Source organism: Erpetoichthys calabaricus, chromosome 1, assembly GCF_900747795.2.
Source record: "Erpetoichthys calabaricus chromosome 1, fErpCal1.3, whole genome shotgun sequence".
NCBI lineage: Eukaryota > Metazoa > Chordata > Cladistia > Polypteriformes > Polypteridae > Erpetoichthys > Erpetoichthys calabaricus.
In genome coordinates this window covers 238000707-238028353 of record NC_041394.2, presented here as the reverse complement: position 1 = coordinate 238028353, position 27647 = coordinate 238000707, and the positions used below count along the sequence as shown (strand labels likewise).

The 27647-nt window shown below is 35.9% G+C and overlaps 1 protein-coding gene across 1 annotated transcript in view; it reads left to right on the top strand.

The window, feature by feature from the left end:
* znf800a (zinc finger protein 800a) overlaps positions 1-27647 on the top strand; it is a 125589-nt gene that overhangs the window by 34737 nt on the left and 63205 nt on the right. Inside the window, 2 exon segments of the mRNA XM_028812793.2 lie at positions 13257-13361; positions 23928-24048. Of these exon segments, the coding sequence (XP_028668626.2) occupies positions 13308-13361; positions 23928-24048 (175 nt within the window). The 5' untranslated portion in view covers positions 13257-13307.

Here is a 27647-nt window from a genome sequence, read left to right as displayed (position 1 = left end):
CATTAATATTGCAAAAATTGAAAGCAATGCTTACTTGAGGGCATATAACGTTTCAAGCAAAGTAATATCACCAGGAACACATTTTGCTCATTGCAATAATTTACGAGAAAATGTTTACATGGATTTCCCTGATTACATGCTTCACACATTCATTCTTTCAATGATATTCCTCCACACAATCTGCCTTTCCCTTGGTAGCTGCTGCTGTGTTGTACCTGTTTTGGAGGATATGTTGATCATTTTTGCACACTTCTACCAGCGACTCTTGCTCTGCTGGCATGAAGGTGGTTCCCTTTGTTTTTCAGACTCTATATTTTCTAGCAAGAGTCCTTGGTTGATCGTTTGTTCAGTGCTTGACACTTAAGGGCTTCTTAATTTTGCCTTGAATGCATGTTAATATGGGATATCATGTTCGGGATTGTATAAACCGATTTGAAATCCGGTATTCTGGAACTGGATAATCAGCTGGTGAAAAATCGTGTTATAGCAAGCTGGACTATGTCTTGAGATCCAGGATTATCTAATCTCTCTTTCTGGAACAGATACCTGTAGTGTTGCATTTGCACAGGCAATAAAAGCAGGTAATTTGGTTTAGTAGACTCTTGCATATAAACTGAGAAGCCAACAGTCTTTATGTTCTTTAGTACTTTTAGTTACTTCACCTGTAAAGGTTGCATTTTGATTTTCTTTAAGCATTCCCTTCATATAGATGGCTAGATATTTGTATCACCTGGGAGGATTGGCATTTTATAAAAGCTCAGTAAATTAATATCATTATTATATGATGACAAGTAATAAAGCCCTCTCAAATATACATCAGAATGACTAAAAAGAAAGAAAACCTTCTGTTGGTATAAAGGGGCCCCAGTAGTGTTTCTTGACACACTTCTGAAAAATTCATAGGTTTAAAGTTCTTAGTGTGTCAGAAAGAGGATTTATAGCATTGTTAACGACACTCAGTTTTATTTTAATTTTCGCCTTTGCTACTACCTCATGGGGGTCTAGAATGCATCTCATAACTGAGATTGAACTTTTAATTAGGTTGTAGATTCAGTGGACCTCTCTTGCAGTGATTCTACCAGCCCAGCACACCACAGAGTAGAAAGTTGCACAGAGTTGAAGATGTGAAGGGTGTCACTTCCAACATTTAAGGAACACAGTTTCCTAAGGAAAAAAAAGATTGATTTTCCCATTTTTATATCATTCTTCAGTGTTATGAGACTAGTCTAATCTGTCATTGATATGGACCCCCCGATTCCTGTTGCAATGCACCACCTCTACATCTCTGTCCTGAATAGTGTCCAGGTGTAGCTGGTCTTTGGTAATGTGAAATTCACCATTTTCTTGTTTTTTTATGTTCATATGCAGACAATGCCTTCTGCATCAAGAAACAAAAAAATCTCCCTTGTGATTCTTCTGTCTCATCCCCCTTATCAACCCCATAAATTCAGGATAATTACAAAATTTCTGGAAGTGACTTGATCTTGTGTTATATTTATCATTATTACTAAAGATGATACAAGATGACCACTAAAAATACATATAGAATGATTCTAGAAGTGACAAGTTTTCTGAAGTTTATTTTGGTAATGTTACTGTTTATATAAACAGCACCTGTCCTTGAAATTTCTCCATCACATAAAATTGCATTTTGCTTCATTGATTGGTTTATTATTTGAAAATTTCCAAACAGCAGATGATGTTTACCACCCTGTAAACAAGTATTAGTCACATGGGACCAAGTCTAGAGAGTGGGATGGGTGTGGCATCTCTTCAAATCCATAAGTTCAGGAAGTCTTTGCATCCTTTTAAAGTGTAAGTGGGGCATTGCCAAAAACTAAAGGCGAATTTTGTTTCCCCATAACCGAATGCTACAAAGCAAACAATGATACACTTATATCAATTAAATCCTGAATATATTAACAAAATTATAAACATTGTATTGGTCGAGAAAAGCTTTTAATCACATGTTTTCATGCAGAATGGAAATAAAGTTTATGATCTATTAGAAGCCATAGGTGACCAATGCTGTACAATGGCAAATATTGTGAAAAATGTCCATGGGGGGAAAAAATGAAGAGAACACTCTTGACCATTGAGTGATTGGAAGACGCAGTTCTTCAGTTTAAGAATGCACCTGCATTTGAATTACATTCAAATCTGTTTAACAATAATTTTAGCAAACAAATGCATGTTTTTTCATGTTGTTTACCACTGTACAGCTTTGATCACCATTGGGTTGTATATTTATAAACTTCTTTATCTCTGTTCTGCATGAAAGCTTGAGATTACATTTTTTTCTCGGCCAACATAACAGACTACATGTGGTAACATATGAAAAAATATTTTTGGGTGGAGCATTACTTAAACTTTATCTTTATACTGTATTTGATAGTGCTGGACAAAAAAGAGATGAGATGATCAGAGGGATGCGTGGGGGGTCATGGAGTGAGAGGAAGACAAATGCAGAGTTATGAGCAAGAGGAGTTGAGGAGACGATAGGTATTGTGCTGAGGAAAAACTGATTAAATTAGTTTGAACATGTGCAGTGAGAGGCATAGGATAATGTGGTGGAGTGTAACAAGATGAAAGTGGAGGGGCTGAAGTCGACAAACATGTCCAGGTTTGGAGAGAATGGAGGGAAAAGATTTAGTTGGCAGGCAGTTATCCTGGGTAAACCCACCAAGTAGCTGTTAAACCAGCAATGAGCTTCTCTAAATTATTATTGGTCAGTGAGATTAGGTCCTTATTAGTCAAAAGTTCTAGCCTTGGATGATGCCTAATTAGAACTGAAGTACCTTTTGGTAGAATTTACATATTTCTCTCTGCCCACTGAGGCAAATAAAGGTCAGCTTCATTTGCCAAGAATCAAATCAGTTGTGGGAATGCCTAGACATTTTTGAAATTGTTATCACTGTATTGTATATGTTATCTTGAACAGTTCATGTTGTTTTTCTTTTATATTTCCACGGATCATGCACCACTGAACACACCTAGCATTCTAGTGGTTATGCTTATTTCTTGTTGTATGGAATATTGTTTATCTATTCATTTGTATTTTAGCTTCTGTATAATATTACTAGACATATATAGAGTTTAGTTCCTCTTTGTAGCATTGTTCTTAGGTGCTCCAATTCGTAATGTCTGTCTACTGTATTTTTCTGATTATACTTAAAATACTGTACATTCAGTGATTGACTGGTTTTAATTGTGCATTCTCTCTATATATTTTATACTGCATAATATTCTTATACTTATTGAATCAAATTAAATGTCGCAGATGGCTGAAATATTTGCATTTAGTGCAGGCTAGAAAGCAGTCTTGGGAATAATTTTTATTGAGATCCAGAGTACCTGGAGGAAACCCAGTCTGACACAGAATGAACACACTGACCACATACAAATTGAATCATCCTGGCCACTATCAAGCTGCATCTTAAAATTATACATACATTAAATATGACGTTTTAAATAAAGAGCATTAGGAGTTGTTTATGATTGATTTCCATTTCACAAATAGTGTGCCAAATTTTACAATGCAATACATTTTTTAAAATTATTTCTTTGAATCTATAGATGGCTACATTCTGTATCAGTTTTATCAGATTTAGGCATCAAGTGCATGGGCACTTTCAACTGAATGTTTGTTTCATATGACTGTTTTAAAGATCTGAAATACAAGAAGTAACAGGTGGACTTCAGAGTACTTTTTGTAATCTGCATAATACAAGATTTGCATGCTTTATACTTTATGGTCTGGTTGTTGGTCTGTTTGTTCAATTGGTCTAAAGTGGGATACTTTGTAAATTGCTCCCCCTATATTGCCTGTATGTATGAACCACACCCCCATACTTGCTTCTTACCAATAACATTTAATGTCTAAAGTATAGGTAAAAACACTAAAGAAGCCAAGTACAATACAATACAATACAATGCAATTTATTTTTGTATAGGCCAAAATCACGCAAGAAGTGCCGCAATGGGCTTTAACAGGCCCTGCCTTTTGACAGCCCCCCAAGCCTTAACTCGCTAAGAAGACAAGGAAAAACTCTCCAAAAAAAAAAAAAAAACCTTTGTAGGGGAAAAAAAATGGAAGAAACCTTGGGAAAGGCAGTTCAAAGAGAGACCCCGTTCCAGGTAGGTTGAGCGTGCAGTGGGTTTCAAAAAGAAGGAGGTCTATACAATACAATACACTGAACAAAATACAAATAATCCTCAATACAGTATAATAGTAAAATAAAAATGTTACAAGTACAGTAATCCCTCGCTATATCGCGCTTCGACTTTCGCGGCTTCACTCTATCGCGGATTTTATATGTAAGCATATCTAAATATGCTGCATTAACCAGGAAGTCTCATCTCACTCATTCAGCATTAACGTGCTCCTGCTACTGCTTCAGGGGCCGTGTCCAAGCGCCAACAGAAGATGCAAATGATTGCAGAAAAGGTAAAAGTTTTGGATATGTTGAAGGAAGGGAACAGCTACACCGCTGCAGGACACCATTACAGCATCAATGAGTCCACGATTCTTTTTATTTAAAAAGGAGGAAAAGCATATACGATCTACAGCCGCAGTGTCCTTTAACCAGGGCGCAAAACGAGTTGCAAGTGGACGTGATAAGGCAGTAGTCTGGATGGAATCTGCTTTAGGGATTTGGATTGAAGAGTGCTGGAAGAAGAACAACGGCGGTGCTACACAATCGCCTGAAGAGGCTCCTTTAGAAGAGCTGTAACACTATCCTTTGTTGTGCAGTAAAATTAAATTCATCGTTATCGGACAAGTCGTCATGTCATTGTTGGTGAGTAACCATAATTAATTATCTACGTACAGTACTTATTACATGTACATAGTTTAGTGTCACTGTACACACATTTTACTGTATACAATTTTTCTTGCATTGTACGTATTTATTGCTGGTGGCCTGTCTGTCGTAATGGCTGTAACATATGTGATATCGGAGACGCTCGATATCTTTAAAATAATATTTAGGTTTTACTGTATATAAACTGTGTTTACATACATAATTTCAACGAATCTTACGTAATATCTAAGAGAATACAAAGGGTTTATGCTGTATAATTGTGTGGGAAATGTTTATAATAGTGTGGGAGAGTTTATAAGGGCTTAAAATATATAAAAATAACCATATGAACATATGGTTTCTACTTTGCGGATTTTCACCTTTCGCGGGGGGTTCAGGAACGCAACCCCCGCGATGGAGGAGGGATTACTGTACCAAGCAGAATTTAACAGTAGATGATATCACATAATAAGATTTGGATCATAGTAAACTATGGTCTGATAATCTTTGCAGTGGGAGAGTGAGAAGAAAATTAAAGTACATGTAGGGGACCCATCACTCATGTAAAATGATAATTACAATGGTTACAGTTACCCGTAACAATAACATTAAAATGCCAAGTGTTGCTGCTTCTTTGGTCATAGGATTTGCTTGTAGACATTAGGGGGCAGAAATCATTGCTTTGCATGAGATAAAAAACTTAAGAATAAAGTGCTGCCTTTTAAGAATTTATAGCAGTACAAATAAAATGCATAACAGCATATTGCATGTTGATTAGCTCATTCACTAAGGATTTCACTGTATTCTGTTCAGTTGATAATAATGACCCTGTACTCTATTGTTTTCAATATGCAGCATATACTGTGTATGTATCAAGTTTGTCTCTGTCTCCCTCTACTGGTTCTATTTAAAAACATTTGTTTCAAAGTTGAACTACTGTATATAAGGTAGTAAACATTAAATAAATAAGGCAGTAAACAGTCAATAAACATCGGAAGGCTTTTGTCTTATTAAAGACAAGTGGACATTTTGTTGTTTTTTTTTTTTTTTTGTGATTGTGATATTGACATAAGTGTCTTGTAAAAGTGTTGATACCCTTGGCCAATTCTGTAATTTTACTGAAGAACGAATCCATTATTTCTATATTAAAGCACTGAAACATTTTAAACATCTCAGAAAAAAATCCCAAGTTTGTTCAGGTTACTCAAGTGATACTGCTGCATCACAATGTTCAAATAATACCTTTAATTGTCAAATATAATGAGATAAGGGCTTTGTGTGAGCTATTTTAAGACATTCCCCTTTTTGTCTTTGAGTTGTGGATCATTGTCCTATGGAAGGATGTAATATGATTAACCTCAATTTTTTTTTTTTTACCAGCCTGAAATGGATTCTCGTGTAGTATTTGATTGTATTTTCCAACATCCATTTTTCATTTTACTTTAACCAGATGCACAGTCCTTGCTGAAGAAAAGCAGCCCCACAGCATAATGCTACTGACACTATACTTCACTGTAAGTATGTTGTTTTTTGGGGCGTGTGCAGTGTTGCATATACACCATACATATCTCTTTAAACTTTGGACAAATCCAAACACAATACCTTTTTCCACTTTGCAAGTGGGCCTCTCTTGTGTTTTCTGGCAAATTGCAGAAATGCTTTAAAATGGTTCTTGAGCAATAGCCTCTTTTGTGCCCCAATCTCACATAGGCCTGTATTATGCAGACTAATTACTTTGTTTGGTGCATCTCAAATCCAAACACATTCAGAGTGAGTGCTGGTCTCTATGTGGCTTCCCTTGCAAATTTCCCTCGTTTGTGCAGAGAGTTGTGAGGCACAGCTACTTTTTTAGTTATTACCTGGGTGGTTTCCTCTTCCTTATAACTGAACCATCATGATCACTACTTACTGTAATATACAAACACTTGGATATTGTTTTGTATCCTTTTCCTAATGTATATGACGGTGCAGGTTGACTCCATGCTTCTAGTCCATTCCGGGAGCTTCTTGACCCTGACACCATTAATAATGTCACCGGATGTGCCTGGCAAACAAGAGCACACACGATGCAAGGGATAGGTGCACAAGTGCCAAAGTGCTTTTAGTAACCTCTTCGTAATCAAACCGTGTCCCAGTTAATGTGCAATGCTTCATCTATCAATAAATAATCTATTAACACTAGAATCCCTGAAGCCTATGAGAAAACCTCATAATCCTGGCCCACCTTAAATTCCTTTGCACCTCTCCATCAGCGTCTTTTGTTTCGTGAATGTGTCGATCAGTGCAAGCAGACTGCTGACCCCGCACTCCCCCAAAACTGACGCACCTCAGGTCACAGAGAAGATTCTCGGAGATGGTCTGTTTACTGGTTGTGTGGTGCATGGAATTGTAGAGGGTAAATAATATATCGTCATTTGGAATACATACATTTCATGTGTGTTCCATGTCTACAATGATCTGTGTAAATTGTAGGATGAAATGCGATGCAGGAATTGTTGAACATATAACTAAAAAAAAGTTTTTCATATTTTAGTAGTTAACAAAATGTAGATATGAAGTGTATAATGTGTGAAGACTGAAGTCCAAATTTCAAATAAGCACTTTCACAAAAGGTACAAGTATAACAAAACAATTGCGCTTTTAGTCAAGAACAGAACTTGTGTTAAAGTACGACAGTAACGCAACCGTTTGGATGGTACAGCAGTAAGAACTGCTGACTCGTAATCAAGAGGTTCCTGGTTTGATCCTGGGCACCTATGTTTTGAGTAGTGAGCTGCTGTTATTTCTTACTATTATAAAATAAAAACATACATTTCATTTGACTCTGTAACAGCCGGTGTAAATTTATGGTACTTGTAAAAGTTATCGTTTTTTTTTTTTTAAATTCAGTTTTATTCTCTCAGTCACGGTCATGTTCACGCTCCCCCCGGTAAGCCAGGATCGAATGTTATTTACCTTGATGTATTTACTTATCTTCCTATAGCGTAAAGTCACAAGTAAACTGCAGAGCTTACTGTGTTTGATCGACACAGGCACGCTCACAAAGTACATGTGTACTGAAGTGACTTTAGCTGCAGGTGGAAGCTCCTGTTGTTATGGTTCTGCCTTTGTCCAGAAGCAGTTTCATAAGCTTTATGAACTTAGTCTCGGAAATTCTTTCTCCCATGGGACTACTAGGATCTTTTTCTGAATAAGGAGTTAAATTGCACATGTAATTTATTAGGAAAGTAGTACTTATTTACAGTTGCGTAGAGTGCGACGGGAATATCTTGATCACCTATTTAGCAATTTTTTGCCCACAAGTTTCTGCAAATTTTAGAAAGGGGCATACTGTAACTGAGTCTTTGGTGTATGTTTACTGTTGCATGGTGTTCCTTTTCACATCCTAACATTATGTATATAAAATGGCAATCAAAATCACCTTTTCCTAGCTCTACACGTGATGGAATGCATATCTTGGAATTGTTATGAAAACTCAGTTTAGTAATTAGTCATGAACCACAATTCACTTGCCGTGACAGAACCAACAACTAATGAGTGGTGAGATTTTAGCAACTGCAGTCCTTACATTTTAATGTACCTTGCTGAGAAAAATGTGACACTGCGTGAAGGTAATAATGCGATGTACTTTTGTCCATAAAGCAAATACATTCCCACAGCTGTCCCCCTCATTCAGTGATTTAAATTATAATGTAAACCAAACAGTGGTTTGATCTCTTACTGATTATAACTAGTGTTGATCAGTGAATTCTGCCAAAGCATTATTCACAGTAAATTTGTTGCGTTCGCATTTGCCTTTGTTCGTCTAATTACTGTATGTACTGATAATTAAGCAGGCTTAGGAGAACTTGTTTCCCACAGTGCCCCTTAATGATTTGCGAGGCCAGCACATCTCCCAGAGTTGTAGCAGCTAACATTGGATGGGACCGCCGCCTGGGTACATAATGCTGATTATTTGCATTACATACTCTGCGTGACTTAGTGGTAGAATATATAAGTAAATAATGCAGGTTCTCAAAATTTTATTTTTATGAAACTTATACAGCATAAATAATGAGTTGTCTCTTCTTGTTGCCAAATGTGCAGGTTGATCTTCGAGTTCTATCTCAGTATAAGAGAAGGAGGCGCACGCCCTATGCATCCGTAGCCACGTGGAGATAAAGAAAACAAACCTTGAAGGAGCCTTACACACCCCCAAACACAGGAGACTATGAAATAAAAATGAAAGATTTATTACAACTGTATTTACAAGATGTTTCTATACTTCTGATAGAAGAAAAAGTGCAAAGCATCAACACAGACAGTTTGGAGAGCCTTCAACTTCAACTGTATTGTCATATGTACTCCGTACAATGAAAAGTTTATTCTGCGAATCCAAACACTGCAGTAGAAACATAATGATTAACTAGTGGAGGCCAAATGTAAAGCAATTGTGCTCTCATTAGGCACCTGTTTCACCAATATAAAAAGTTACAGTTTCCACAACACAGGGATTGAATAATTATTTAAACAGACATTTATTTATTTATTTTTTTCTAAAGAGAGTTTCATTTCATAAAGTCATAAAATAAAAATTAAGTTACATTTTCCTGCAATGATATTGGAGAAAAAAATCAGTGTTCAATTTATCTCTCTATTATAAAAAAAAAAAATCCTGGGAGAGAAAGACTAGGGAGACGAGACGTGATCTTCACGTGAAGATCATGGAAGACACTTAAAAGACCCATAAGAAGAAAGAGATTGGCCACGTAGTGTCTCGCGGGGACCTTAAACATGAGACTTTGTGCCAAGAGATTGACCCAGGACTGTCTCGCAGGGACGTAGAACATGAGATTCTTGCAAGACACGCCCTATTTACAACCAATATCAAATAAGACCCCGGGCAGCAAAACACTCAGTCGTGTAAAGGCTTTGAGCACATACAGATCCAGGGCTTTCAGCTCATATAAAGCGTATAAGGACAATACATTATAGATGAAATGTGGACAACTAAGTGAAGAAGAAAGAGCAGAGCGGAGAAAAGAGACTCAAAAGTGTTGGAGAGAAAAAAATGCAAAAAAGAAAAAGAATAATCTAGGTGCAAATTCAGAAAATAAGGAAAGTAATTATGATCCTGGAACAAGTGCAATTGGAAAAAAAAGCATGTCCAATTGGGCTCAGAATTAAAAGACAGAGTAAAAGACAAAGTAGAACTTCATAAAGACGTTCAAAAACGTTGGCGCTATACGCATGCACAGCAAAGTAGAGAATATGAAAGCAGTGGAATTTGAAAGGCTAAAAAAAAAACCGTTGGCGCGATACACATGTAGAGAAAGTTAAAGAATATGAAAGCAGGAAAATTAGAAAGTATATAAAAAAGAAAGTAAAGATTGTAGGAGCGCAAACAAATGGAAATTATTACTCGAAAAAAGGGAAAACAATCACCATGGACCAGGTGTCATTTGGAAAGAAAGAGCAGGACAAAGAGAGGTCAGAAATAAAAGACAAGAGTAGAAAACAAAGTAAAACGTCATAGCAGTTAATAAACAAGGGGGCCAAACACATGCAGAGCAGGTTATAGATAATAAAAACAGTGGAATTCAAAAGACTAAAAAAAAACATAGGCGCGAAACACATGCAGAGCAAGATACAGAATATGAAAGCAGAAAAAAATGAAAGTGTCAAAACAAAGAAAGTAAATATCGCATTAGCTCAAACAAAGAGATATTATTACTCGGAGAAATAACGAAAAGGCGAGTAGAGATCGAATATATGGACATAGGTGATGTGTCAGAAGTGTGTAAATATTGTAAGGCTTTGAAGTTTAAGTCAGAGAATTTCAAAAATGTGTTTTACCTTGCATGCATTTATTGGTTACTTTGCAAAAATAATTATTAACTGCTGATGATGTAGATCATTTTGTCTGTGCTGAAATTGCAAACAGAGAAACCTATCCTGAACTATAGTACAAAGACAGACCTCGTTTAAAAGATTCAGAAAGTTGGGACTCGAAAGATTCCAAGTATTGTGTTTAACGAAGTTCTGACATGAAGCTAATGAAATAGCAACAATTCAAAGAAAAAAAATCTTAAAAGTGTGTATCCGGAAAACCAAACACGGGGGTTGGTGAGCGAAGTCCCCTAGTTATTCATTAAAATTAGATAATGGGTCTAGAGTCTGAGTATTTGGTAAAACACTGTATAGGTGCTGGTCATAAAATTAGAATATCATGACAAAGTTGATTTATTTCAGTAATTCCATTCAAAAAGTGAAACTTGTATATTAGATTCATTCATTACACACAGACTGATGTATTTCAAATGTTTATTTCTTTTAATGTTGATGATTATAACTGATAACTAATGAAAGTCCCAAATTCAGTATCTCGGAAAATTAGAATATCAATTAAGACCAATGCAAAAAAAGGATTTTTAGAAATGTTGGCCAGCTGAAAGGTATGAACATGAAAAGTATGAGCATGTACAGCACTCAATATTTAGTTGGGGCTCCTTTGGCCTGGATTACTGCAGCAATGCGGCGTGGCATGGAGTCGATCAGTCTGTGGCACTGCTCAGGTGTTATGAGAGCCCATGTTGCTCTGATAGTGGCCTTCAGCTCTTCTGAATTGTTGCGTCTGGCGTATTGCATCTTCCTCTTCACAATACCCCATAGATTTTCTATGGGGTTAAGGTCAGGCGAGTTTGCTGGCCAATCAAGAACAGGGATACCATAGTCCTTAAACCAGGTACTAGTAGTTTTGGCACTGTGTGCAGGTGCCAGGTCCTGTTGGAAAATGAAATCTGCATCTCCATAAAGTTCGTCAGCAGCAGGAAGCATGAAGTGCTCTAAAACGTCCTGGTAGACGGCTGCGTTGACCTTGGACCTCACAAAACACAATGGACCAACACCAACAGATGACATGGCACCCCAAACCATCACTGACTGTGGAAACTTTACACTGGACCTCAAGCAATGTGGATTCTGTGCCTCTCCTCTCTTCCTCCAGACTCTGGGACCTTGATTTCCAAAGGAAATGCAAAATTTACTTTCATCAGAGAACATAACTTTGGACCACTCAGCAGCTGTCCAAATGCGAGACGCTTCTGACGCTGTCTCTTGTTCAAGAGTGGCTTGACACAAGGAATGCGACAGCTGAAACCCATGTCTTGCATACGTCTGTGCGTGGTGGTTCTTGAAGCACTGACTCCAGCTGCAGTCCACTCTTTGTGAATCTCCCCCACATTTTTGAATGGGTTTTGTTTCACAATCCTCACCAGGGTGCGGTTATCCCTATTGCTTGTACACTTTTTTCTACCACATCTTGTCCTTCCCTTCACCTCTCTATTAATGTGCTTGGACACAGAGCTCTGTGAACAGCCAGCCTCTTTAGCAATGACCTTTTGTGTCTTGCCCTCCTTGTGCAAGGTGTCAATGGTCGTCTTTTGGACAACTGTCAAGTCAGCAGTCTTCCCCATGATTGTGTAGCCTACAGAACTAGACTGAGAGACCATTTAAAGGCTTTTGTAGGTGTTTTGAGTTAATTAGCTGATTAGAGTGTGGCACCAGGTGTCTTCAATATTGAACCTTTTCACACTATTCTAATTTTCCGAGATACTGAATTTGAGACTTTCATTAGTTGTCAGTTATAATCATCAACATTAAAAAAAATAAACATTTGAAATACATCAGTCAGTGTGTAATGAATGAATCTAATATACAAGTTTCACTTTTTGAATGGAATTACTGAAATAAATCAACTTTGTCATGATATTCTAATTTTATGACCAGCACCTGTATGTGTTTAAAACTCCAGGCACAGATGGTGCACAGATGATGGCAAGTTACACACTGTAAGGGTCATTTTTTTCCATTAAAAGGTAAAGAGGTGTTGAATCTTCCTCCCTTATGCTCTTTGCAGCTCAGTTTAAAGTAATGTTAAATTTTGAAATCCCAGGCATTTTCAATGCCTGTACCTCTAACTACAGAAATGTTATGTTTATTATAAAACAAAATAACTCCTTCACAGTTATTGGCCCCATTTTAATATTTAGCATGCCCATTTAGTAATAGCTAAAAGTATTTGAGCATGAAATATGTACCAATGGCTATTGTGGGAAGAGCTATAAACCGTGAACCCATTCTACCGAGTCTTCAAAGAACCATCCACTTAGTTCCCTCTAGAGGGATAGTAGAGACCCTAAGATACTTATGCATAGTTACTTCTTACCCCATTGGTATTTTGTACACTTTTTCAAGCAATTTGATGTTGACACAGTAGAGGTAATCATTACCTTTCTGTTTACCGATAGTGAGTGATCTAGTGCTCTACAGTACACTTGACATCTTGTACAAAGTTAGTTCCTTCCTCACACCAAATGGTAACTTTAGAGAAACATAAATGAATACATAAATTGTTTGTTCAGCACTATATCTTTTAATACTGAATTTGCTTAATTGTGTTTTCTTTTCTTCTAGATTGAACCATAAACGGTTATCAAGAACCTATGGTCCTAAAGAGCAAGAATAATGGAGCGATCCCATTTTACTTACAGGAAAACATCACGCTATTTAAGAAAGCAGGTAAAATTGTTAGTGATTGTTCAAAGAGAATATTAAACAAAATGCATGCTTTGTGTTGTGATACTTTTAATATAATCATGGAGATAATACAATTTAAGTGGAAACTCTAATAGATCTTTGTTAAAATTGACTCAGAAATCACAAAATATATGCATATAAGAGACTACAAAATTGGTAATTTTTTACTTTTTTTCAATTTCAGACAAATTTTATTTTTTATCTTCATGGTTTGTTTTTTAGCGGAACATTTGAGGTCATTGGCTCACTAAAGGAACTAGTATCCAAATTGTGTTGCATTTTTTTAAAATGTTGAATGTATAGAAAGTGCTGCTGCATAATTCTTTTATTTACTTGCTTTTTTCCACAGTGTACTTAATTCTGTAGTAATTAAATGTTTAGTTTGTTACCCATTCTGTAATCAAATGTGAGCACCTCGAAAATCCAAATAGCAGCATGTCTTATGCTCCATGTCTTGCCTGAAGTTGCAGTGGCATAAAGCCATTCTGCAAATATGCATTTAACCATACGCTCTGCTTAGTCGTTTAGCATTTAAATGTTTCAGGTCCTCTTTTCTTTTTTTATATAATCATAATACTTGTTTTTTTCTTTTGTTTCTTCTTCAAATTTTGCTTCACATTTATTGTCTATGACGTGCTCCATATTTGCTATATTTGTGTCATATGTTTCTGCCATTCACATTTGTTGAACACATATTTGCTTGATTCTTATTTAATTTTGTCTGGCTGCAATGTCTCTTGTCATTTCAAAAGTGTGGCGATTCACAAACCTTCATGGTAACGTTTTACTGATACAAATGTTTGTTTTGTGGCATCTGTTGAAATGACAAATGCAATGCATTTTATTATATGCATTACAAAATACATTCCAATAGATGGTAAACTGCAAACATTAACCATGAGGTCTATTTTGATTACTTAGATTTCAACCTGTCTTAGACTGGTAGCACGGCAAGTCTATATAATCAAACGCAAATGACGTGTGTGTGTGTGTGTGTCCAGTCTGATTGGTCAGTTTCACTGTGATTGTTGAGTCAAGTGAGATTGAGACAGGAAGTGCCAGGCATGGGAGGTTGACAGACATGACAATACTGAGGAATGCTGTGCGTCACCTTCAAACATGAAGTATTTGCAAGAATATGTATGATTTTTTTTCACAGTGGCAATGGGGCCTGCTGACTGTTGTTGATAGTCAAAAAGTAGACAGGAGGCCAAGAAGGTGCCTTGAAATGACAGAGTCTGAGAAGCAGGCTTTACAGGAGCATGACTGAAAGAGCAAGTGCCAGTCAAGACAGTTTGAGACACAGGAGGATACTGAAGACAGCTGTAGGACAAATGCTGACAGTTCATTTAAGGGAAGAGATACCAAATATAAAATAGTTTTAAATGTATTCTATTACCTGTCTTTGAAAAATAAAATAGGTAGTATTAATATATTTTATTAGTTTTATTGATGTTGCGAATTCTCATGTTCCTACTATTTTGGTAATTTTTTCTGTAATTATAAATGAAGACTAGAGTAGCTTTAAATTTCTAATGTGAGAAAGTGATATTGTTTTTATATTTAGTATTTGGTTTACTAACAACTTAATTCAAAGGTCTCCTATTGGCTGACAGTGCTACATGGCTGTTAAAATGCTTACTGCATATTTTATAGTTGTTAAAATCTGAGATGGACGTTACTTCCATTTGCTGTATATTTCAGTTTAACAACTACAAAATATATAATTTTCTAGTACCAGTTATTTTATCAAAACAAAACAGAAATAGATGTTTTTTTCACCAATAATTCTAGAAAAAGTTAAAATTATTTGAAATTAATTTTAATCTTTTCCAGACTTAATTTAATTTCTCTGCTTCTTTACTTGCTGCCTCACTGACAGTCCACCTTTAGTTATCCAGTTTAATTATCAACAGTAATTACTGCACAGCTTACTGACAAGTAGTGATTGAGTTGCTGAGTGCCAAACCGCAGTGTTGTTGCATAAGGAAAACATCACTGCCAGATTTTTGATGCATTTGAATTTATTGTGAGTTATAATGTTGTATTATGGATGTTCAGTGCCAAGTAACTTTACTTTGTCCTTTTGCATTCTTTTATATTTTAGGAGACATTTCACTGAGATTCAGATAAATTTGCTTTAATTAGATGATCCTAATTATAGCACCTTCTATAACCCTATAGATATGCTAGTTGGGTTGAATGGTGATTCCAAATGAAATTTGTATTAATGTAGGAGTTTGCAACAGTGGGCCCTATGATGGATATGTGCTTTCCATCCAGAGCTACCAGAATAGGCTATGTCCTACCACAGTTCTGATAATTTAAATTTATGTTAAAGTGATAGCTGTCAGTGAATTTAAGTGTTCATGTATGCTTATCACTTGACAGCTGGTTTTCCAGATATATGAGCACCTCTGATCAGAGCCTGATGTGGTGTGGTGATTGCAATTTCTAAGAATACTACTGTATTTTCCATATTTTTTTGAAGGCATCAATTCACTGGAAATGGCACTATATAAAGTAACATTTGATTAAAAAATGTTTTTTTTTAGTAAAGTGTGGTCCATAAACCAACTTTGTTTTGCTAACTATGAATTAAGTGGTGTGCAATGTGATAGTTATATATGAGTAAAGTAATTTAAAGTATTTATTTATTTAACTTAAACCTGGCTCATATGAAACCCTTGTTTACCTACCTGTGTTGCAGTATTCACATTGTATCTTTGACCTCCTTATTGATCTCTTCTTGCTTTATTTCTTTACATGGATGGTATTCGTGGTGTTTGTGTTTGTAATGAGCACCAAGATATCAGCTCTGTTTGCTGCACCCTGCTGTACATTTCAACCCTTCCTTTATTCTAGCATATTTATATTATGTATTAAATATCCATCCATCCATCCATTTTCTAACCCGCTATATTCCTAACTACAGGGTCACGGGGGTCTGCTGGAGCCAATCCCAGCCAACACAGGGCACAAGGCAGGAACCAATCCCGGGCAGGGTGCCAACCCACCGCAGGACACGCACACAAACACACCCCCCACACCAAGCACACACTAGGGCCAATTAAATATCTACTGTATTATATTAAAATCAGACTGTCCTCTGCTTCCAAATACCTGTTTCCTACGGAGAAGGTTCCTGAAAAAAAAAATGTTGAGTGCTTCTTCCAACTTTTTACTTGTGGTAGCCATTTTTTTTTTCCTTCAATATCTCTCCTATTCACCTCTAGGGTATACGTTCTCTCTTCTTGCCCCTTCCCATCCCACTAGAGTGGCATCGTCTGTGCCAGTCAACTCATCTGCTATGTTGTGAATCACTTATACATTAATTTTGTAGTTATATACAATGTCATAAAGTTAATGTAGGTTATCAACATTGAAATGACCAGTAAGATCAGAAATTGTAACACCACATGAAAACTTTCAGTTTGCTCTCTTAATTATATCTTAATAATGACGATTAATGATGAGCTGGGCATACACAGTGAAAGTAACACTGAATGCTGAAGGGATGCAGCTGCTTCAGTGTTAGACTCACTAGCTTGATCATTACAAAACAACTTTAAATAATCTGAATGCAGTTCCTAATAAAGTTGAATGAAAATCATATTGGTGAGTATATATTAAAAACAAGATAAAAACAGCCAATTATCTCCATGTAACATACATAAATGCATTCAATATTCCAGTAAAAATTAGAAAACTCAGTTTTTAAATTGTCTGATGTCAAGCCTTTCATCATTCTGTGGCATTTGCCCTAGATTGTACTGTTTGTTGTTAATTGTCATTATTAGGTTAAAATTAAATGAATACAGTTCACAGAAATGGGTGAATTAATAGGAAAACGAAAAAATAACTTGAAGCTATGGCAAAAATATGAACATTTATAAATTTCTTATGAATGTAAATCTCACATTACTACTGTTTTATAAATGTAGAATAAGAGAAGGAAAAAAAGACACGCTAATTAAACAAAGAGATCAAGTAGAGATAAAATGATTCTCCTGACTGTGAAACCTGTAGGAGCCAAAAATCTGCAGCCGCAGGGGTCCCCCAGGGCTGGGATTGGAAACTATTGTGTCAGAAGACACATTAAGGTTGGAGAGAATTCCCATTTGAAAGTCCACTAAAATAGTTGCACAAGTTTCCTTTCTTATATGTATAATGAGAAGCTTTTAGGTCACCAGTAAGCTGAAAAATCACATCTGTAGAATTCTGTAAGACACATTTATTGACCATCTAGTGCCATCTGCTATTCCAAGTGTTTTCTCTTTGATATTTTCCATTCAGTGCCATACTACTTTTATCATTTCCACATTTTAATCCCAAGCCAAGGAACATATTACTAGAGTTGTGGTTCTGATGTTTTATTTTTTTTTAATCTTGCCTAAGTTTGCGAGGAAACATTAAATTGAGAATTAATTATTGGCAGCGGGGGGTTGCCTAGAAGTGCTGTTACAACTGGGTTTTCTTTTGTGTACTAATTTAACATTTTCATATTCTTTTTGTCTCTGGCCAAAAGATAAACAAATTATTTTGGTTTCTATTTTGTTAGAATGTACTGCCTGATTTTGTTCATAAGCATGACCATTAATTAGGGCTGAATGATTGGGGGAAAATATCTACTGTAATTGCAATTTTTCTGACAGATATTGAGATATAATTTTTTTTATGTCAAGCTTCAGTTCAGTATTCACAGTGGAATAGATTTAAAACATGATAGAGCATTACTACGTGAGATACCATCAAAATATCAACTGCTTTATATTCTAATGCAAGGATGACTTTTTTAGTACATTTTTTAATTGGCGTAGAACATAAAACAGTTATAAAAACTGTGACTCAAGAGCAGCATCTAAATATTGTACAATCTTTAATAAATAGAACATTATTTACTGATATACACCATTTAGGTTTTAAATTGACAAACCACAGAATAATTATTTAAAAAGTAATCACTAGATATAATAATAGAAATATTACACAAAATATCTAAATATTGCACATTCAAATAAAACATTTATTTGCAGATTACCAGCATATAGCTTTTGAAATTTTTTCACAGAGGCTGCCACTTTAGGATATTGTGTGGAACAACTAAAATCTTAAAATTACTACAGACAACAGAAGTATTACATTAATATTTGCTTCCCTGGCATCTATTCTTCTTCTCAGCATTCATTATTCATTATTTTGGAAACACATTTCAATACGTGTCCGCCACTGTTGATGAACACGTATTAGCACAGCTGGAATAATGCTTATAATGGCGTTGGTGATACATTCCCTAAGATTATTTATGTTTCAGATACCCTAAAAATGCATTTGAATAAAGAGCAACGAATTGAAATCATACTGATGGCCGGGTCAGGATTGAAATGTGTTTTCAAAACAATGGCAGTTATGTAGAGCATATTATATAAATTAAAATGGTTTTTCATAAAAAAATGTTTATTTTTCCTATGTATGGAAACTTATGGCCCACCCTGTATATATAACATAATATAATATAAAAAAAGAGCCATCAAAATCCCAAGCAGCTGCATCCTATTAAAGGGAAGCATCACCACCCCCGTCTTGTTTTCAGTCTACTACTAACGGCCAGTAGTAGTAGCTTAATGCACACAGCCTGTTTGGCGCGAAAGTACAATCGTTTCCCTCACTCCAAGTCACTCTGTTCTTCCTATAGATGTTTCTTGTATCCTCAGAAAAATTGCTTTCCTCTAGGCTACACCACAGTGCTGCTTCCCATTCATCCCAGCTGTCCATGCAGCAGCAAAACACATCACAAAACACTAGCTGGGCACTACAAACAGGACCCAAGCAACACTGTCATAAGAGCTTCATTCTTTGTCGTCTCACCAGTTTTAAAAAAATATTAGTAATGATATAGCGATGCTTTTTTAACAAAGCATGGATTCCAAAATAAGTGAATGTCAGAGATTCTGACGTGCTAATCATATAAGCGCTAGTTTAAAAAAATGATCTGTTGCGAGAGGTCGTGCCACTTTGAGCAGCTGACAAGCTAGCATCAGCAGATCAGACTGCTTGCTCAGATGCTACAAGACCAAGTTAACAGAAGAATAGCATTAAGCTGAGGCCTCTAGAATAATAATAAACCAACCAATAAACGCACTGTAGGCTTTAGAACATTGAGTGTTACAGACTATAGTAATACCATGCCGGACATCAGAATTGTGCATCACCGAGCCAGGCGGCACGTACAGTATATAATAAAGCAGAAGAGGCAATACAGAAGCCATGACAGATGTGCACAAAAAGGGATCAAAGTAAAAACATGCTCCTTATGGAGCTCCCTCAGTACAGCTTGGTTTGGATTGTCCATGCCAAGGTCGTCTGCAGTGATCGAACCTGGCACACGTTATTCAGCCCAACTTTGTTTGGTGCCTTTGCTCATACTGTTTGGCAGCAAAATTCAGCAATCAATATGAGGATCTTTTGGTGAAATATCACATAGATAGCCATGTAATTAAGGAACGGGGGCAATGTCCGACATTTTGCAGTATCTTTAATGTTATTTTTTGAAATTGATGTACTGCGCTTTGTAAATATTAACGGTTCACATTGGTGGACGTACACACAATCTCCTGCTGAAGGTAATGCGGAGTCACTGTCCACGGCGTTTTAACCAATTTGGGTATGAGATGTGATCATACCCACTAGAAGAGCATCTATCAATCAAAAAATCACGTATTCTGTTTTGTGAATCTACGTATGTACAGTATATACATTTTATACAAGAGTATTTTTTTTCCTTGGCAAAAAATTATTAATGGTTGGACCTAGTGGTCTTTTTTTTTGGATGTGCACAGCTACCCTGAGGCCCCATCACAGCAACAAGTCTGACTTGTGAATCAAAGAGCAAAAGAGTGGAGCATTAATTAATGAAGAAAACAACCTAATAATTCACAATTATGAAAAGGACGATCATGGAAGTGAAATGCAAATACAGATTTGAAAAATACTGCAGCTTTGCATACCATATCTGGAGTAACACAAACCCAGAATTAGTGTAGGTGAAATAAACAACAATTCTTTTACAATTGAATGTCAGCTTTTGCCTTTGAGTAAGACGTTTTTCAAATTCGGATAGCAACATTCGATCTGAAAACCGTATTGGTCAGTCACGCTGCATAACGTATATCCTAAATTGCAGCCTTTGCAATCTGCTAATGACATTGTTTAAAATTGCTATTTGAAATCATTTAATCATTCATCTTTAGTAAGGTACGGTATGTGAGGGTTGAATTTCTGGTATATCTGTGTAAGTGTGAGATATACTGTATATCACTTTTCATCATTTGACCCCTACACATGTTCTGAACAAGTTCAATCTGAGAAACAAAGCTGAATTCTAAAATGAGGCAAAATAATCATAATAATAATGAAAATGACTGCATGTTTTGTTGAAAGCACTGAATTTAAGCATTATTCAATGATGCGGAGTTATCATTGCTACAAAAGCTGTACTGAAAGTACATGCACTCACCGGCCATTTTATTAGGTACACCTGTTCAACGGTTTGTTAATGCAGATATCTAATCAGCCAATCACATGGAAGCAACTCCATGCATTTAGGCGTGTAGACATTGTCAAGACAACCTGCTGAAGTTCAAGCTGATCATCAGAATGGGGAAGAAAGGTGATTTATGTGACTTTGTACATGGCATGGTGCCAGATGGGCCGGTCTGAGTATTTCAGAAACTGCTGAACTACTGGGAGTTTCATGCACAATCATCTCTAGGGTTTAAATAGTATGATCCGAAAAAGGGAAAATATCCAGTGAGCAGCAGTTCTCTGGGCGAAAGTGCCTTGTTGATGCCAGAGATCAGAGGAGAATGGGTAGACTTGATTGAGCTGATTTGAAAGGCAACAGTAACTGAAATAACCATTTCTTACAACTGAGGTATGCAGAAGTTCATCTCTGGATTCATAACATGTCAAACTTGAAGCAGATGGACTACATCAGCAGGAGACCACACCAGGCACCACTTCTGTCAGCTAAGAACACATATTTGAGGGTGCAGTTCACATTGGGCTCACCAAAATTGGACAATAGAAGATTGGAAAAAACGTTTCTTGGTCTTTAAAAAATAAATTTCTGCTGTGACATACAAATGGTAGGGGTAGAATTTGGCATGAACAACACAAAAGTATGGATCCATACTGCTTTGTATCAATGGTTCAGGTTGGTGTTGTAATAGTATGGGGGATGTTTTCTTTGCCCATTTTGGGCCCCTTAGTACCAGCTGAACATAGTTTAAATGCCACAGCCTACCAGAGTATTTTTGCTGACTGTGTCCATCCTTTTATGACCGCATTTTACCCATATTCTGATGGCTACCTCAAGCAGGATAATGTGCCATTTCACAATGCTCAAATCATCTCAAACTGGTTTCTTGAACAGGAAAATTAGTTCACTGTACTCAAATGGCATCTACAGTCACCAGATCTCAATCCAATAGAGCACTTTTGGGATGTGGTTGAATGGGGGATTTGCAGCAACTGTGTGATGCTTTCATGTCAAGATGGACCAGAACTCCTGAGAAATGTTTCCAGAACTGTATTGAATCTATGCCACAAAGAATTATAGCATTCCTGAAGGCAAAAGGAGGGGTCTGACCTGGTACTACCAAGGTGTAGCTAATAAAGTGGCTGGTGAGTGTACAGTGCCATGCAAAAGTTTAGGCACCATTATTTAAAAAGTCTGTTACTGTGAATAGATTAGTGAGCAGAAAATGAAGTGATCACCAAATGGCATATAGTTAAAGATGACACATTTCATTTCAGCATTATATGCAAGATTAGTGTTTTGTTTTGTACAATTGTACAGTGAAAAAAGGAAAGGAGCACCATGCAAAGGTTTGGGCATCCCAAGATATTTGAGGTCTCAGATAACATACCCAGGTTTCAGACCTTAATTAGCTTGTTAGGGCTGTCGCTTGTTCAGTCATCATTAGAATAACAACAAGATAATGATCTAAAATACACCTCAAAATCTGCAACAGAATCGAGAGGCAAAAGCTGACAGTTTTGCCATGGCCCTCACAGTCCCCGGACCTAAACATTATTGAAAATTGGTGCATAGATCTCAAAAGAGAAGACCCAAGTATTCTTTTGCAAGGACGAATGGGCGAAAATACCCTAAGTAAGAATTAAGACTCTTAGTTGGCTACAAAAAGCGTTTACAAGCTGTGATACTCGCCAAAGGGAGTGTTACTAAGTACTGACCATGTCAGGTGCCCAAAAGTTTGCCTCAGGCCCTTTTAAATTTTTTGGTATTTTGTACCTTTGAATGATGGAAATAAAACTGTATTCTTGCTTAAAATATTAAAGAAATGTGTCATCTTTATGCCTTTTGGTGATCAGTTTATCTTCTGCTCACTTATCTATCCACGATAACAAAATTTTTTAGCAAGGGTGTCCCAACTTTTGCATGCCACTCTGTTTGGCCCAATGGTGTTTCACCTTTGACATCATATTTCCTCATAAAACAAATTTGTCTGTTTTTTGTTTCCTATTTGCTTATAATTAAAGAAAATCCATTCAATCTAAGCATAATATAAATCTCAAAACATTTGCATACTTTGGTACCTTTAAAATATGAAAGCTCATTTTTCAAAAGGGATGACAGCTAAGTATGTTTTTATAGAAATAATGTGATGGATTACTTAACCTGAGAAGAAAAATACATAGTGTTAATTGACTGGAGAATTTAAAAATAGACATCTTGGTAAGAATTCATACTCGTTCAAGAATAAACAGAGAAAATATTAACCGCCATTATTATGTTATTAGTAGAACACAACATATGCTTTCTACTCTAAGGCAAATGCTTTCATTAAAAATATTTAATTTGCTGTACAAAGTATTTTGATATTGGGAGGTGTTATGTAATTTCAAAACCACATAGTTAAGATCACCTCTTGAGCTTCTTAAATGCAAATGATGATGTACTATAATTGTATTGTAAAAGGTTTGCATTAGACCACATCCACGCCTCTTCTGATCCTGCAATTGTAATTCCCAGGCTAGATGCAAGTAAATTAATAGATTTATAGCTAGTTTGGCCTAAATATTTATTATTAAGTTTGACCAATCATAGTAGATAATGCTGCTTTTTCACAAACGACTTGCATATCTTGAAGCTCCCAACCCTTTTAAACTAATGTATCCCCCGTTCTACTCTTGACAGTTTGGAATTGGTTGGTGCATGTTTTGCCACCGTTTCACCAGAAAAAAAAAACTGCATAATCTTAAATCCCTAATTAAAAACCTGTAGAATCTGCAGATCTTTATTTTATGCTTTTTCTCTTTTAACCATTGCTTTGTCTTCTTGTTACACTAACGGTAAGACTACAAAAGATTCCTTTAGTATTAATAACAGTGTTTGCCAAATCTAGTCTTAGCTATTTCCAACATGCAAAATAGTCATACAGGGTATTCCTGGATCAATTATGAAAATTCTAGTAACTTACTGTGCTATTTTTCAAAAATAATAGTTGTATTTGTTATCTTCAGCATCATCCTTTAAGTAAAAATGATCCAGATTTAGAGGAAAACAAGCTACGAACCCAAAGGACTCCTCTGAAAGACAAGTGCTGTCAAACAGATCATCATCATCATGGGTGCTGTGAGCCAGGTATATGTGTTATGTTTTACATTTTGTTACCTTTGATACACCTAACTGGTTTTTGGGAGTATTTTTTTTATTAAGGACTGGGGAAATAATTTGTCATATACACATTAAAATAGTATTGCAAAGTGTATACTTTTTCAGTTACCAGATTTCTGTATGATAGTTATAACCGTGGCAATTATCAGGATGCAATGACTGAAAAATACAAATCTCTTTTGTTTTTGTTACTGTGAAAACCTTTTTTTTTTTATAATATTAGATGTGTTAACCAGAACTATAGCTTGTCTGTACAAGATGGCTACATAACTAAGTAGAGAAATATGTTTATCTTGCACAAGAAGCAGAAACTGTCCTTTTGATGAGCTTTAAATAAAATATAAATTTACAGCTTTGAATAAGGTTCTTGTTGCAGTTAAAGTAGCATTGAATGTGCAGATTGCAGATATAGAGAAGGAAGAGTTTCCTGATGTTCATTTAATAAGTCAGAAACATACTGTAAGGAAGGGCGGTTGTGTTCTCAAAAGGGCTTGCCGACCATGCAACAAGAAAGAATGTGCACTTAGCTACTTTTCAGATCACATAAATGACAAATAAAAATCGTAAAAGCGAGCTTTTATTCTATATTTCTTGAGAAAATCTTTAAAAATTGTATTGTATAGCTGGAGTTTATAGCAAATTACTTTGGCTGCATCACAGTAGTGTTAGCTTCATATCGATGATGGGATGAATTAAGGCTGAAGAATAAAGTTACTATATGCACTGCATAATGTTCGTTTCGGCAAAGTCTGTCCACATATATACCCTTGGTCCCATAAGGTTATAATAGAGTACTGACATATAGATCGGAGAAGCAGATATAACGACATGGTGAACACAACAGCTTCCCACACGCAACACATTTCTCATGTTTCTTTTAAACAAAGTGACTGTGTTATCAGTACTGTAGTATACCTTCTATCATTATTTTAATGTAAAATTTCTTTTCTTCCAAATAAAAAGTTTATTGTATAACAGTGTATGCTTTGACTCGTAGGCATATCCACCCAACCTTGTGTATCGTGCGTCTCTGTAGCTTTGAAGCATTATCTGTCTGTATTTAGTCAAAATAGGTACAGTTCAGTATCCTATGTAGGTTTTCTAAGTACTGTATATAATATGGTGTTCGCACAATGACCAAATCACATAATGCCCTATTTCACTTAGCATATCGTGGATGTTAAGTGGTGCATACCTGTATATTGAATTTTCGATTTGATTCAATATTTAAGAAAAATCATGTCAAATCAAATATTGCCATGTTCTGCGCTTTTTATTTGATTTTCCACTATTTTTTCTAAATGTTAAATAAAATCCAGAAAACCTCTAGAGATGTTTCTAAATTGATCTAACTGCAGCCCACAATACCTACAACTTTACTCATGTAACACCCACAACTCTATTGTTTCTGTGTCTGCCCCAATGTTGCCTGGCAGTAGAGAGCATGAAGAAAAAAATGGATTGAGGGTCAGAAGAGGAAGTGTTTAGAAAGGGTAGGGTTAGCTCTGCTGTTTGTAAATGATTTGGTTTTACTCGGGATCAATGTGCATGCAGTACAGCATCTAAACATAAATTATGAAACTGCATAAGAAGAGGACATCCAAGCATCTGCAGCACCTGCAATGGGTCCTTGCTAAACAAAGTTTCATAATATGTTCAAAAGTATGTTTTTTCTTAAAGGATTAAGTTCTGCATCTTTTAAGTTGAAGTTATTTCTTCACAAACATGGTATATATGCATTTTCTACGAAAAATGATATTTTAAAGTTTTAAATATTTTGCCCTCACTAACACTTTACAATAGGGGCTAATGAGGCACCTCTGAAAAATAAATGCCTAAAAACTTAACGGGTGAAGTGGCAAAAGTTTCAATATAAGGAAACATGCCTTCTGTGTTCGGGTTTATGACAACAAAAGCGATCTGGAAGTAATCATGTTATTGCATATTCTCATGGTAAGGATGCATTTAAGTTCTTGCATAAATATGGAAGCAAATCAAAACAAAACATGTGGCATGAAAAGTTTACTGTGATTTGGTCTTTCAAAATGAAATCACACCCCAGGATGGTAGTGGTGTTAAAGATTATTGAGGAAAAAGACAACCACATAGATGGTATGCCCAAGAGTCGTCTTTTAAAATGGTTGAATCTCATAATTGTAATGCTTTTTTGTTAAAACAAATGACATATATAACTATTTTTTACAGTGTGTGTGTGTGTGTAACCTCAAGATGCAGATCAATAATTGTCAACTATCTTGGACATTTTTTGGTAGGTTTTTAAGCCTTTATCTTCTGGTGATGCCTCATGCCCCATTAGCCTTTATTATAAAGTGCATGTGAGGACAAGATCATTTTTTTAAATTTATAGAAAATGCTTATTTTTGGACACAGTTTCGCACAGCAAATGCATGTATACGTTTGTGAAGAAGTAAGTTCAACTTGAAAAATATAGAACTTTTAAAAGATAGTATAATTTCTACATTATATCATTACCATAGCCAAACAAATCAAGTGATGGAATTGTTTCAGTATATCCTGAAATTTATGGGGGAATATTTTGTACAAAAAATAAATAAATAAATAAAAGTAGTGTGAAATGTGAACAAAATAAATAAATTTTGAAATGTAAGCATTTATAACTAAATATGTCAAGAAATATGTTTTTTGTTGCTTATGTATTTATTTATTTTTGTCCATAATATTCCTCCAAATGCATCATGAACTACGGCTTGCAATAAAACTGTCACTTGTCAAAGCTGAGTGGGTGAGCTAGCACATATTGTATTTTGATAGTTGAATCGCCTTCTGTTGATTGCTCATGCCTAGGTAAATAGGTGAATAACATTCAATCTGGCTTTTATATAAGTGACATATAAATGATAATGACCGTTACAAAACATAATCACAAACAGAACTTTGCTGACAAAGTACATGTGCAATGCTACTTCATTACAATAATGACTTTAGCTGCTGGTGGAAGCTCCTGTCGCACTTTATGCAACTGTTGTTACAGTTCTGCCTTTGTCCAGAAACGGCTACATAAGCTTTATGACCTTAGTCTCGGAAAGTCTTTCTGTCCCGTAGGAGGACTGGGATCTTTTCCTGAATAAGGAGTGGTATTGCACATGTACTTTGTCAGCATGGCTATGTTGATCAAACACAGGAAGCTCTGCAGTCTGCTTTTACTTTACGCTGTAGGAAGATAAGTAAATAAATATAGGTAGACAACATTTGATGTGGCTTTTATATAAGTAACATATAAATATTTTTCATGTAAAGACCATCACAAAACATAATCACAAACGGAACTTTGCACGATACCTTGGCGAGCTCTGTAAGCCCTGCTGTTTTGTTGATGGACATGCATGTGGCAGATTGACTAGAAGGATGACACCCAACTTGTTGCTGCATCCAAATGGGCCATCTTTTGCTTTTACACCTGGTGCAGCCGCGTTCTTCTTATGTGTGACTGGATGTTTCTTATGGGGAGGGCTTCTGTCCTCTTTCTCCGATTTAAAACCCTCATCCTCCTCTGAGTTCACCACTGTTATAGCAAGTCTTTATTT